Source organism: Salmo salar, chromosome ssa04, assembly GCF_905237065.1.
Source record: "Salmo salar chromosome ssa04, Ssal_v3.1, whole genome shotgun sequence".
NCBI classification, from domain to species: domain Eukaryota; kingdom Metazoa; phylum Chordata; class Actinopteri; order Salmoniformes; family Salmonidae; genus Salmo; species Salmo salar.
Genome location: NC_059445.1, coordinates 60,828,846 through 60,842,577, shown reverse-complemented (window position 1 = coordinate 60,842,577; position 13,732 = coordinate 60,828,846). Strand labels below are relative to the sequence as shown.

Here is a 13,732-nt window from a genome sequence, read left to right as displayed (position 1 = left end):
AACATCATATCATATCAAAGACCAAAAGCCAACAATATATTAAAACATTCATGTTAAATATTTTTCCAAAAACACTGAACAAAAATATAAACTACTGTAAGTCGCTCTGGATAAGAGCGTCTGCTAAATGACTAAAATGTAAATGTAAATGTATAAACGCAACATGTAAAGTTTTGGTCCCATGTTTCATGAGCTGAAATAAAAGTCCACCAGAAATTTTCCATATGCACAAAAAGGTAATTTCTCTCAAATTTTGTGCACAAATTTGTTTACATCCATGTAAGTAAGCATTTCTCCTTTGCCAAGATAATTCATCCACCTGACAGGTGTGGCATGTCAAAAAGCTGATTAAACAGCATGATCATTACACAGGTGCATCTTGTGCTGGGGACTATAAAACATCACTCTAAAATGTGCAGTTGTGTCACACAACACAATGCCACAGATGTCTCAAGTTGATGGAGCATGCAATTGCCATTCTGACTGCAGAAATGTCCATCAGAGCTGTTGCCAGAGAATTTAATGTATTTATTTATGTCTGAAATGAAGCCCTTTTGTAGGGAAAAACAAATTCTGATTGGCAGTGCCTTGCTCCTAATCGGGTGGGACTGGCTCCCAAGGGGGTGGGCCTTTTCCCTGCACCCCTGCCTAGTCATGGTAAATTCATAATTTTTCAGTTTACTGATTTCCTTAAATGAATTAACTCAGTGAAATTGTTGCATATTGCATTTATATTTTTGTTCAGTATATATATATATTGCTCAAAAAAATAAAGGGAACACTTAAACAACACATCCTAGATCTGAATGAAAGAAATAATCTTATTAAATACTTTTTTCTTTACATAGTTGAATGTGCAGACAACAAAATCAAACAAAAATATTCAATGAAAATCCAATTTATCAACCCATGGAGGTCTGGATTTGGAGTCACACTCAAAATTAAAGTGGAAAACCACACTACAAGCTGATCCGACTTTGATGTAATGTCCTTAAAACAAGTCAAAATGAGGCTCAGTAGGGTGTGTGGCCTCCACGTGCCTGTATGACCTCCCTACAACGCCTGGGCATGCTCCTGATGAGGTGGCGGATGGTCTCCTGAGGGATCTCCTCCCAGACCTGGACTAAAGCATCCGCCAACTCCTGGACAGTCTGTGGTGCAACGTGGCGAGCACATGGAGGGCTGTGCCGGCCCCCCAAAGAAATGCCACCCCACACCATGACTGACCCACCGCCAAACCGGTCATGCTGGAGGATGTTGCAGGCAGCAGAACGTTCTCCACGGCGTCTCCAGACTCTGTCACATGTGCTCAGTGTGAACCTGCTTTCATCTGTGAAGAGCACAGGGCGCCAGTGGCGAATTTGCCAATCTTGGTGTTCTCTGGCAAATGCCAAACGTCCTGCACGGTGTTGGGCTGTAAGCACAACCCCCACCTGTGGACGTCGCGCCCTCATACCACCCTCATGGAGTCTGTTTCTGACCGTTTGAGCAGACACATGCACATTTGTGGCCTGCTGGAGGTCATTTTGCAGGGCTCTGGCAGTGCTTCTCCTGCTCGTCCTTGCACAAAGGCGGAGGTAGCGGTGCTGCTGCTGGGTTGTTGCCCTCCTACGGCCTCCTCCACGTCTCCTGATGTACTGGCCTGTCTCCTGGTAGCGCCTCCATGCTTTGGACACTACGCTGACAGACACAGCAAACCTTCTTGCCACAGCTCGCATTGATGTGCCATCCTGGATGAGCTGCACTACCTGAGCCACTTGTGTGGGTTGTAGACTCCGTCTCATGCTACCACTAGAGTGAAAGCACCGCCAGCATTCAAACGTGACCAAAACATCAGCCAGGAAGCATAGGAACTGTGAAGTGGTCTGTGGTCCCCACCTGCAGAACCACTCCTTTATTGGGGGTGTCTTGCTAATTGCCTATAATTTCCACCTGTTGTCTATTCCATTTGCACAACAGCATGTGAAATTTGTCAATCAGTGTTGCTTCCTAAGTGGACAGTTTGATTTCACAGAAGTGTGATTGACTTGGAGTTACATTGTGTTCCCTTTATTTTTTTGAGCAGTGTATAACAAAAATAGATATATACTACAAATAGATTCAAACATTTAGACATATACAAACATCTTTAAAATAATCTGTTGCAGTCCAAGAAAGGTTTAAGATTGTGATGTCAGATAGATAGGGAGAGAGAAAGACTTGATTAATTATGGTTCCCATAGACATTCGATTAAGTACTGTAGCAGATTGCCTTGCAAAAGTGCTTTGCAAAAGTATTCAAACCCCATGGATTTCTTCACATTTTGTGTTACAAAGTGGGATTAAAATGGATCGTCATTTTCGGTCAATAATATACACCAAATATTCCTTAATGTCAAAGTGGAAGATTACTATTTGTTTTAATTAAATAACAAAAATAGAGTTTTTGCATTAGTATTCAGCCCTTTGTTTAGACAAGCCTAAATTAGATCAGGAGTAATATTTGGCTTAACAAATAACATAAAAAGTTACCTGGACTCACTGTGTTAAATAATACGGGGTTGACATGATTTTTAAATGACTAACCCTTCCTCTGTCCCCTATATATACAACATCTGTAAGGTCCCTCGGTCAAGTATTGAATTTCAAGCACAGATTAAACTACAAAGACCAGGGAGCTTTTAAAAAGCCGCATACAAAAGAGCAGTGAAAAGAGCAGTGGTAGATGGGTAACAATGACTAATCAGACATTGAATATCTCTTTAAGCATGGTCTAGTTATTAATTATGTGCATGATATATTTTTATGTGGGTCGGGGACCAAGGCGCGGCGTGTGAAGTGCTCATATTTCCTATAATGAATAACACTTAAACAAAACAACAAAACGACCGAAAACAGTTCCGTCAGGTGACATACACTAAACAGAAAACAACTACCCACAAAACCCAGGAAGAAAAACCCCTACTTAAATATGATCTCTAATCAGAGGCAACGAGGATCAGCTGCCTCCAATTAGAGATCAACCCAAACAATCCCAACATAGAAATAGAAAAACTAGAACATAAACATAGAAAACATAGAACAACCCAAAACACCCCCTGTCATGCCCTGACCTACTCTACTATAGAAAATGACATCTTACTAGGGTCAGGACGTGACAATATTAAACCACCCAGACACCTCTAAGATACAGTCCTGAACTGAACTGTAGGACAGGAATGAAATTGCTCAGGGATGTTACCATGAGGCCATTGGTGATTTAAAAACAGCTACAGAGTTCAATGGCTCTGATGGGAGAGAACTGAGGATGGATCAACAACATTGTAGTGACTCCAAAATAATGACCTAAATGAGAGCGTGAAAAGAACACAAATATACAAAATATTCCAAAACATGCATTTTGTATACAACAAAGCATTAAAGTAATACTGAACAAAAATTACCTGGTAAAGGAATACACTTTCTGGCCTAAATGCAACACATCACTGAGTAACTGCCTCCTTATTTTCAAGGATGATGGTGGTTGCATCGGCAAATATTGGGGAGTTTTTTAGGATAAAATGAAATGGGATGGAGCTAAGAACAGGTCAAATCCTAGAGCAAAACCTGCTTCAGTCTGCTTTACACCAGACACTGTGAGAGGATTTCACCTTTCAGCAGGACAATAAACTACAACACAAAGCCAAATCTACACTGGAGTTGCTTACTAAGAAGTCAGTGAATGTTCCTAAGTGGCCAAGTTACAGTTTTGACTTAAATCTGCTTGAAATACTATGGAAAGAAAATTGCTGTTTAGCCATTATTCTGACAGAGCTTGAAGAATTTTGAAAATAATAATATGCAAATATTGCACATTCCAGGTGTGCAAAGCTCTTAGAGACTTACCCAAGAAGACTCACAGCTGTTATCGCTGTCAAAGGTGTTTCTAATGTGTATGGACTCAGGGAGGTGAATACTGATGCAACGTCTATCTATATTTGATTGATAATCTTTAAGAAATGTTTGCATTTTTCTTCAACTTTGACATTAGAGTATTTTGTGTAGATTGTTGACAAAAAATGACAATTACATCTATTTTAATCCCACTTTGTAACACAATAAAAAATTATGTGAAGAAATCCAAGGGGTCTGAATACTTTTGCAAGGCAATGTTCATGTAGAAATGGCATCAGAACATTAACATAAGGTTTAACCATATGCATCTTTCCATCCTAGGCCTCTGCTAGATGCACAGTGAAGTGTCCACATCAATGGTCACAGAAATGTCTTGAGGAGTGCTGTACTGGTCTGAGAGTGGAGGAAGTTAGTATGAGTATTGTCCCAGTATCCCAGGTCCAGTGGTGATGTCATGGCCTCCACGGAATGATCCCAAACTGTGTTAAGGGAAAGGCAGGAAGCACAACGTTTCTCGTAAGGCTGACATGTTTATATGCAACCACATTATTAGGTCAGTACAACATTTTTGTCATTTCTAACCCCAATGCTGCCAGTGCCTTGAAGTCATTTTTGTGTTGCGCAAGGTAGGGTGAAGTTTCTATTTCCTAGGATATGTGCTACTATGGTATGGCAGTGTATCCCCAATATTCATTTAGCATGTTGACGCCACTCCCCAAAATCTAATAAATGTAAAACATTTTAAACATATACATTACCATTCAAAAGTTTGGCACACCTACTCATTACAGGGTTTTTCTTTATTTTTACTATTTTCTACATTGTAGAATAATAGTAAAGACTTCAAAACTATGAAATAACACATATGGAATCATGTAATAACCCAAAAAGTGTTAAACAAATCCAAATATATTTGATATCTAAGATTCTTCAAAGTTGCCACCCTTTGCCTTGATGAAAGCTTTGCACCAGCTCAACCAGCTTTTTTATTTTACTTTATTTAACCAGGTAGACTAGTTGAGAACAAGCTCTCGTTTACAAATGCGACAGTAAGTAAATAAAAACAGTATGGGGATGAGGTAGGTAGATTGGGTGGGCTATTTACAGATGGACTATGTACAGCTGCAGCGATAGGTTAGCTGCTCAGATAGCTGATGTTTAAAGTTGGTGAGGGAAATAAAAGTCTCCAGCTTCAGCGATTTTTGTAATTTGTTTGTCACGCTCTGACCTAGAGAGTTGGTTTTTCTCTGTTTAGGTAGGTCAGGATGTGATAGGGGGTGGGCATTCTATGTTTTGTTTTTCTATGTTTTGGCCGGGTATGGTTTCCAATCAGAGGCAGCTGTCTATCGTTGTCTCTGATTGGAAGCCATACTTAGGCAGCCTGTTTTTCCCTCTGTTTTCGTGGGTAGTTGCTTTCTGTTTAGTTTGTATAACCTGACGGAACTGTTTGCTGTCATTTTGTTTATTTTGTCTAGTGTTAGTTTTCATAAAACATAACGATGAGCACTCAACACGCTGTGCCTTGGTCTCCTCTATATGACGCCCGTTACATCGTTCCAGTCACTGGCAGCAGAGAACTGGAAGGAAAGGCGGCCAAATGAGGTGTTGGCTTTGGGGAGATCAGTGAGATATACCTGCTGGAACGTGTGCTACGGGTGGGTGTTGTTATCGTGACCAGTGAACTGAGATAAGGCGGAGCTTTACCTAGCATAGACTTATAGATGACCTGGAGCCAGTGGGTCTGGCGACGAATATGTAGCGAGGGCCAGCCGACAAGAGCATACAGGTCGCAGTGGTGGGTGGTATAAGGTGATTTGGTGACAAAACGGATGGCACTGTGAAAGACTGCATTCAGTTTGCTGAGTACAGTATTGGAAGATATTTTGTAGATGACATCGCCGAAGTCGAGGATCAGCATTATAGTCAGTTTTACTAGGGTAAGTTTGGCGGCGTGAGTGAAGGAGGCTTTGTTGCGAAATAGAAAGCCGATTCTAGATTTGATTTTGGATTGGAGATGTTTCATATGATTCTGGAAGGAGAGTTTACAGTCTAGCCAGACACCTAGGTATTTATAGTTGTCCACATATTCTAGGTCAGAACCGTCCAGGGTGGTGATGCAGGCGGGTGCGGGCAGCGAACAGTTGAAAAGTATACATTTGGTTTTACTAGCGATTAAGAGCAGTTGGAGGCCACGGAAGGAGTGTTGTATGGCATTGAAGCTCGTGTGGAGGTTAGTTAGCACAGTGTCCAAGGAAGGGCCAGAAGTATACAGAATGGTGTCATCTGCGTAGAGGTGGATCAGGGAATCGCCCGCAGCAAGAGCGACATCATTGATATATTCAGAGAAAAGAGTCGGCCCGAGAATTGAACCCTGTGTTACCTCCGGACAACATGCCCTCCGATTTGACACACTGAACTCTGTCTGCAAAGTAGTTGGTGAACCAGGCAAGGCAGTCATTAGAGAAACCAAGGCTATTGAGTCTGCCGATAAGAATACGGTGATTGATAGAGTCAAAAGCCTTGGCCAGGTCGATGAAGGTGGCTGCACAGTACTGTCTTTTATCGATGGCGGTTATGATATCTTTTAGTACCTTGAGCGTGGCTGAGGTGCACCCATGACCGGCTCGGAAACCGGATTGCACAGCGGAGAAGGTACGGTGGGATTCGAAATGTTCAGTGATCTGTTTATTAACTTGGCTTTCGAAGACTTTAGAGAGGCAGGGCAGGATAGATATAGGTCTATAGCAGTTTGGGTCTAGAGTGTCAACCCCTTTGAAGAGGGGGATGACCGCGGCAGCTTTCCAATCTTTAGGGATCTCGGACGATACGAAAGAGAGGTTGAACAGGCTGGTAATAGGGGTTGCAACAATGGCGGCGGATAGTTTAGTAGTCACCTGAAATGCATTTCAATTAACAGGTGTGCCTTGTTAAACGTTAATTTGTGGAATTTCTTTACTCCTTACCGGGTTTGAGCCAATCAGTTGTGTTGTGCAAGGTAGGGGTAGTATACAGAAGATAGCCCTATTTGGTAAAAGACCATATTATGGCAAGAACAGCTAAAATAAGCAAAGAGAAACGACAGTTCATCAATACTTTAAGATGTGAAGGTAAGTCAATGCGGAACATTTCAAGAACCTTGAAAGTTTCTTCAAGTGCAGTCGCAAAAACCATCAAGCGCTATGAAGAAACTGGCTCTCATGAGGACCGCCACAGGAAAGGAAGACCCAGAGTTACCTCCGCTGCAGAGGATAAGTTCATTAGAGTTACCAGCATCAGAAATTACAGCCCAAATAAATGCTTCACAGAGTTCAAGTAAGAGACACATCTCAACATCAACTGTTCAGAGGAGACTGATTGAATCAGGCCGTCTAAAGGACACCAATAATACGAAGAGACTTTCTTGTGCCAAGAGACACGAGCAATGGACATTAGACCAGTGGAAATCTGTCCTTCGGTCTGATGAGTCCAAATTTGAGATTTTTGGTTCCAACCGCCGTGTCTTTGTGAGACGCAGAATAGGTGAACGGATGACCTCCGCATGTGAAGCATGAAGGAGGATGTGTGATGGTGGTTTGCTGGTGACACTGTGATTTATTTAGAATTCAAGGCACACTTAACCAGCATGGCTACCACAGCATTCTGCAGCGATACACCATCCCATCTGGTTTGCGCTTAGTGGGACTATCATTTATTTTTCAACAGGACAATGATCCAACATACCTCCAGGCTGTGTAAGGGCTATGTGACCGAGAAAGAGAGTGATGGAGTGCAGCATCAGATGATGTCTTCCACAATCACCCGACCTGAACCCAATTGAGATGGTTTGGGATGAGTTGGACCACAGAGTGAAGGAAACGCAGCCAACATTTGCTCAGCATTGTATTGATTTGTTTAACATTTTTTGGGTTACTTCATGATTCCATGTGTTATTTCATAGTTTTGATGTCTTCACTTTTATTCTACAATGTAGAAAATAGTAAATGTAAAGAAAAACCCTTGAATGAGTAGGTGTGTGCAAACTTTTCACTGGTACTGTATGTATGTACAGTTGAAGTCAGAAGTTTACATACACCTTAGCCAAAAATATTTAAACTCAGTTTTTCACAATTCCTGACATTTAATCCTAGTAAAATTCCGTGTTTTAGGTAAGTTAGGATCACCACTTTATTTTAAGAATGTGAAATGTCAGAATAATAGTAGAGAGAATGATTTATTTCAGCTTTTCTTTCTTTCATCACATTCCCAGTGGGTCAGAAGTTTCCATACACTCAATTAGTATTTGGTAGCATTGCCTTTAAATTGTTTAACTTGGGTCAAACTTTTCGGGTAGCCTTCCACAAGCTTCCCACAATAAGTTGGGTGAATCTCGGGCCCATTCCTCCTGACAGAGCTGGTGTAACTGAGTCAGGTTTGAAGGCTTCCTTGCTCGCACACGCTTTTTCAGTTCTGCCTACACATTTTCTATGGGATTGAAGTCAAGGCTTTGTGATGGCCACTCCAATAGCTTGACTGTTGTCCTTAAGCCATTTTGCCACAACTTTGGAAGTATGCTTGGGGTCATTGCCCATTTGGAAGACCCATTTGCGACCAAGCTTTAACTTCCTGACTGATGTCTTGAGATGTTGCTTCAATATATCCACATAATTTTCCTACCTCATGATGCCATCTATTTTGTGAAGTGCACCAGTCCCTCCTGCAGCAAAGCACCCCCACAACATGATGCTGCCATCCCCGTGCTTCACGGTTGGGATAGTGTTCTTCGGCTTGCAAGCGTCCCCCGTTTTCCTCCAAACAAAACGATGGTCATTATGGCCAAACAGTTCTATTTTTGTTTCATCAGACCAGAGGACATTTCTCCAAAAAGTACAATCTTTGTCCCCATGTGCAGTTGCAAACCGTAGTCTGGCTTTTTTATGGCAGTTTTGGAACAGTGGCTTCTTCCTTGCTGAGTGGCCTTTCAGGCTATGTCGATATAGGACTCGTTTTACTGTGAATATAGATATTTTTGTAACTGTTTCCTCCAGCATCTTCACAAGGTCCTTTGCTGTTCTGGGATTGATTTGCACTTTTCGCACCAAAGCACTTTCATCTCTAGGAGACAGAACGCGTCTCCTTCCTGAGTGGTATGACGGCTGCGTGGTCCCATGGTGTTTATACTTGCGTACTATTGTTTGTACAGATGAACGTGGTACCTTCAGGCGTTTGGAAATTGCTCCCAAGGATGAACCAGACTTGTGGAGGTCTTGGCTGATTTCTTTTGATTTTCCCATGATATCAAGCAAAGAGGCACTGAGTTTGAAATACATCCACAGGTACACCTCCAATTGACTCAAATAATGTCAATTAGCCTATCAGAAGCTTCTAAAGGCATTACATAATTTTCTGGAATTTTCCAAGCTGTTTAAAAGCACAGTCAACTTAGTGTATGTAAACTTCTGAGCCACTGGAATTGTGATACAGTGAATTATAAGTGAAATAATTTGTCTGTAAACAATTGTTGGAAAAATTACTTGTGTCATGCACAAAGTAGATGTCCTAACTGACTTGCCAAAACTATAGTTTGTTAACAAGAAATTTGTGGAGTGGTTGAAAAACAAGTTTTAATGACTCCAACCTAGTGTGTGTAAACTTCCAACTTCAACTGTATGTATGTACGTACGTACGCACGCACACAAACACACACTGCCGAGACACGCTTTTAAGTTCAGAGTGACAAGTTAAAACGTATATTTGTAGCATACAGAGTGAGCAGTGCCGATTAAAGACATTTTAAAAGCTTTTGATGCATTCAGAGTCCTTTGGGGGTTTTCAATTAGGTAAATGCAGATGAGCAACCCTATGCTGCAGCCTAATTATTTAAAACATATATGCAGCGTCACTTGGGCTACAGGTTATAATGCTTTTAAAGGGTAAATTATATTTCAGATGGTGTCAACATAATTACATTTTCATGCAGTTTGGAGTAGAATGTCCTATGCAAGAAGTCACCAGAAGTGACCTTCTCACAGTCATTCTACAGAAACAAATATTCCCCTACTAGCTTTGCGCCCGCTGCTGAAAAACATCCCAGGGTAAACTCTGGATATGGTATTGTATTGTATGGCATGAATTTTAAGTCGCTCTCGATAAGAGCGTCTGCTAAATGACAAAAATGTAAAATATGTGTGTTCCTCACCCGTCCAGTAGCAGCACAGCTCCCAGCAGGAGTAGCAGGACAGCCAGCAGACAGGAAGAGATGACTGTGATGACCACCATTCCCCCAGAGCGCTTCCCTAACCACTCATCTATGGAGGACCAGGACCTCGCTGCACAGACAGAGAATACTTTTATTTTTTTAAACCTCTAAAGCCTTTAAGAGGGAACATAATAAACCTGTTTTTGAAACCATCATTTTCAATTCAGGCCAGGTCTATTAGCTCCCCCGAGTGGAACGACCGTTAAACATCTTGTGCTGATTATAGTCTATATCTGTGTAATAATAATGTTCATAGTTTATTTTAGTGGCTTTATCTTACTTGATGTTAGAGAAATGGGATAGGACCATTTAGACTCTGAGACCACTCCTCTGGAGACTGGATCAATGAGGATGTACTTCACCCTGAAAAATAAGAAAATACACATTTACACGTGACCCGCACTGACCTTAAAAAGACCACAACAAATCCATCAATTACACTTTTCAATTAGTTGGGATTTAGACATTCTTAGCTGTTAAAAGTCGGTTGCTTTCAAGACTGACAATGACAAAAGCATCCTTGATGTATATTGCTATGGTATTATGATACCTGACAGTGGAACCCGGAGGTAGGATCCCATTGCAGTTGGTGTTGGTGCAGTTGCCCTCCGCACCTACTCTGAAGTACTTGATGCCAGGCAACTGGCCACAGGGGAAGTCCTTAGGGCGACCCAATTTGGTGACAAAGTACATTCTATTAGTCTGGCTGCTGAAGGCAATAGGGTATGGAGAGGCACTGACGATCTGTACTGCTACCAGCTTGTCAATGTCAAAGTTGTTGATGCCTGATGTGCAAAAGGGCCATGAGAAAAGACAAAATGATCAATGGGCTGGACAATCGTACATCTATCTAGTATCTGATTTTATTTTGATTTAGCTGCACTGGAATTGTAATCTGATGGATGAATCATTATTAATAATTGTATCAAAGTTAAGATACGGTCCCTCGATGTCTTTAAATACTTTGCCACATCCAGTTGAGACCTACCTGGTCCAGAGGCGATGGCAGCCCATACTTGACAGGTGCTTTGACTGCATTTGAGCTGGGTCAGTGTGTTGAAGTAGCACAGAGGCTGGCCTAGCACAATGGTAGTGCTGGTTACCCTGCCGCTCGCCTCATAGGGGAGAATCTCAGGAATATGATCCAGAGACACAACTACACAAACAGAACAGAAAAACTATTTACTACTTTTAATGCTGTACATTTTAAACCAGAGCCACATGAAACCTCACAGTATGGCTCTGTATCAAACTCTTTTTCTCAAAGCTGGGCCACACTGCTGTCTTAGAAGTAAGATCAGAAACATTTCCGGAGAAGATATCAGTTTGTGAGTAGTTTATCTAATGGCCTCTTTCCCTAATACCCTCACATGGAAGATGATAAACAGCCCTTAAGAGGAAGGGGTGTTTATTTGCTCATTATCTAGCTAGTGGACTAGATTCTACATTCTGAGAAACATACTCTTGATTTTGCTGTTTGATCCTGATGCAAGACATTTATACAGATGTACACCACTCACTACCAATCTACCAGGGTTTGGATGCTATCTGTGGGAGAGCATAAGAAACTTGACTCTTGTTCTTCCTCCCAGTCTTGTCATGTTACAAAATTATTGAATCTGTCCCTAGTCTCAGACAATGTAGAAAGGCCTAATTATGCTTTCTCAGATTGTCATTACTTTCAGATGGATAATTGTATTCACTACAGTAACTATTAATATCATAACTAGCTGTACTGATCTCTGATGCTGCAGTAAAAGTGCATACAAATCTCATTTCTTGTTTTGGATAGTGAAAATCCCACACGCATGTAGTGGCTCAATGAGGAGCTAGGCCATGGTGTATACAGACAACATTTGCACTACAAACATCTCTTAAGGTTGAACAGTAAAACATGCGGGGGTAAGCACCCTGAGCAGGAGAAAGCACCATGTCCATTTTCCTGAAAAACCAGTCTATCCGATTATTTTATCATCCACGAGGATTTTTTCCTTTCAAAAAATATTGAATGGTTACAAGGGCATGTTGAGAATAAGGACACATTTCACATCCAACTAAAAACAAACACTTAGATTCAAGTAACCATCCTTCACCTGTTCGTGCTCTTTTAATGTTGCCCAAAAGCATCATTTATGGAGTAAAACAGCCCTAAAAACTATTCTACATCAACAGCATTTTTCAATTTTAGTTTATCAATTGATATGGATAAGACCAAATCGAATCATTCAATCTGTTAATAAAAAACGTTAACCAGTATGGCTACATAAAGCTATAAAGTATTGTTAAGTATTCTGTTTACGATCACCAAACATTTATTTGGGTCTTGTAACACTTTGATCTTTATTAGAGATAGCCTATGTTCAATAACTTAAATATAATAAAAGCTAAATTAAGAGCATTCTTTCGACATGATAGCCTGTATGTACGTGAAGGGTGGTTAGAATAAAATAAAGCATTAGGTCTATTATAAAATTGTGACATATTAAAAGATTAACCAACATTGTCCAAGTTATCAATAAAACCCTGTGCTCACATCACTACCTCCCCTGAAACATATAGGCTTGGCTGTAACACTTACTTTGCGGTCGGACTCCGAACATAAATACACTGAAGAAATATGTATATGATAACATGTACGTCCAAGACATCGCAGATATTTTGGGGTTGATACTGTCAAAAATGTGCCCCCGATGTTTCTACTATTAGTATTTCGCTCGACAAAATATATTTTCCAGTAAGTTACCGTGCCTTCTCTATGGTGTGTGCAGGTGAACTAAAACTGTAGGTGTTACGTTAGTAGTCTGTGGGAGTTCACAGTTCCCGGAGAAACGCTATCAAACGTTTGTCAAGGACAAAACTTTAAAAGTATAATTAAATTTGCTAAATTATAACCACAAAATCGTAAGTCTCCAATGATAATATAAGATTAATAAATTCCTACAAAATCAATAAATACCCGTTTACATAGGCTACGGTACATACTTCTACTCAGGGCCAGACCTCTGCATAAGTGATATAGGCGGCCAATTTGGGTCCCGCCACCAAAAATATATACAAAACTTAGTGTTGAGAAAAAAAAGAGTAGAATACACAAGGTGAAATTTGCGTCCAGGTCCAGAATTCTAACTTGTCCCTCTGTCTGGATCAGGTCCTGTTTGATTGTCATCGGGTCTTGGGTCTATGTAACTACAGCTGATAGACCCGAGTGGACCCGACCATGGCTCAACATAGCCTATAGCATATTTATTTTATGCTAATAAGGTGAATTTATTGAGTTATAGAAGGCCTAGCCAACATTTAAAGATGTATTGTTAACCAGAAGAGCAATCAATCAACCAATCAAATGTATTTATCAAGCCCTTTTTACATCAGCCGATGTCACAAAGTGCTGAAAGTTAGAATTTGGCTGATAAACATAATTTTGTCACTTTGGTCCAATCGGGTCTGGTCTAGAGCCGGACTTGTTAGGGTACGGGATTTGGACTGGTTGTCCTAGGGTCCATTCGGGTTTGGGTTTGATTGTTCCGTTTGGGTCCGAGTCCCCCCTTTTTTTTATTGATCGAGTCAGTAAGGGTGCGGGTCTGATTGTCCTTGGGTCCATTCGGGACCAACTTTTTGGACCAG

The 13,732-nt window shown here is 41.0% G+C and overlaps 1 protein-coding gene across 1 annotated transcript; it reads right to left on the bottom strand.

Annotated features, from left to right (window-relative positions):
- Positions 1-2,027: 2,027 nt before the first annotated feature.
- Positions 2,028-13,293, bottom strand: LOC106603607 (uroplakin-3b). The gene is made up of 6 exons (XM_014197493.2): positions 12,687-13,293; positions 11,097-11,264; positions 10,659-10,893; positions 10,389-10,471; positions 10,049-10,178; positions 2,028-4,352 (listed from the first exon to the last, which is right to left on the bottom strand). Exons 1-6 carry the CDS (start codon positions 12,754-12,756, stop codon positions 4,283-4,285), a joined length of 756 nt encoding a protein of 251 aa, XP_014052968.1. The 5' UTR covers positions 12,757-13,293; the 3' UTR covers positions 2,028-4,282.
- Between the last annotated feature and the right edge of the window lie 439 nt (positions 13,294-13,732).

Bases quoted from the DNA above. Each gene is read 5' to 3' on its own strand.
- LOC106603607 (XM_014197493.2), bottom strand. From the start codon at position 12,756: ATGTCTTGGACGTACATGTTATCATATACATATTTCTTCAGTGTATTT. The intron at 11,265-12,686 runs GTAAGTGTTACA...CTGTTTGTGTAG, and splicing joins GTTCGGAGTCCGACCGCAAA to TTGTGTCTCTGGATCATATT. The intron at 10,894-11,096 runs GTAGGTCTCAAC...TTTGCACATCAG, and splicing joins TGCCATCGCCTCTGGACCAG to GCATCAACAACTTTGACATT.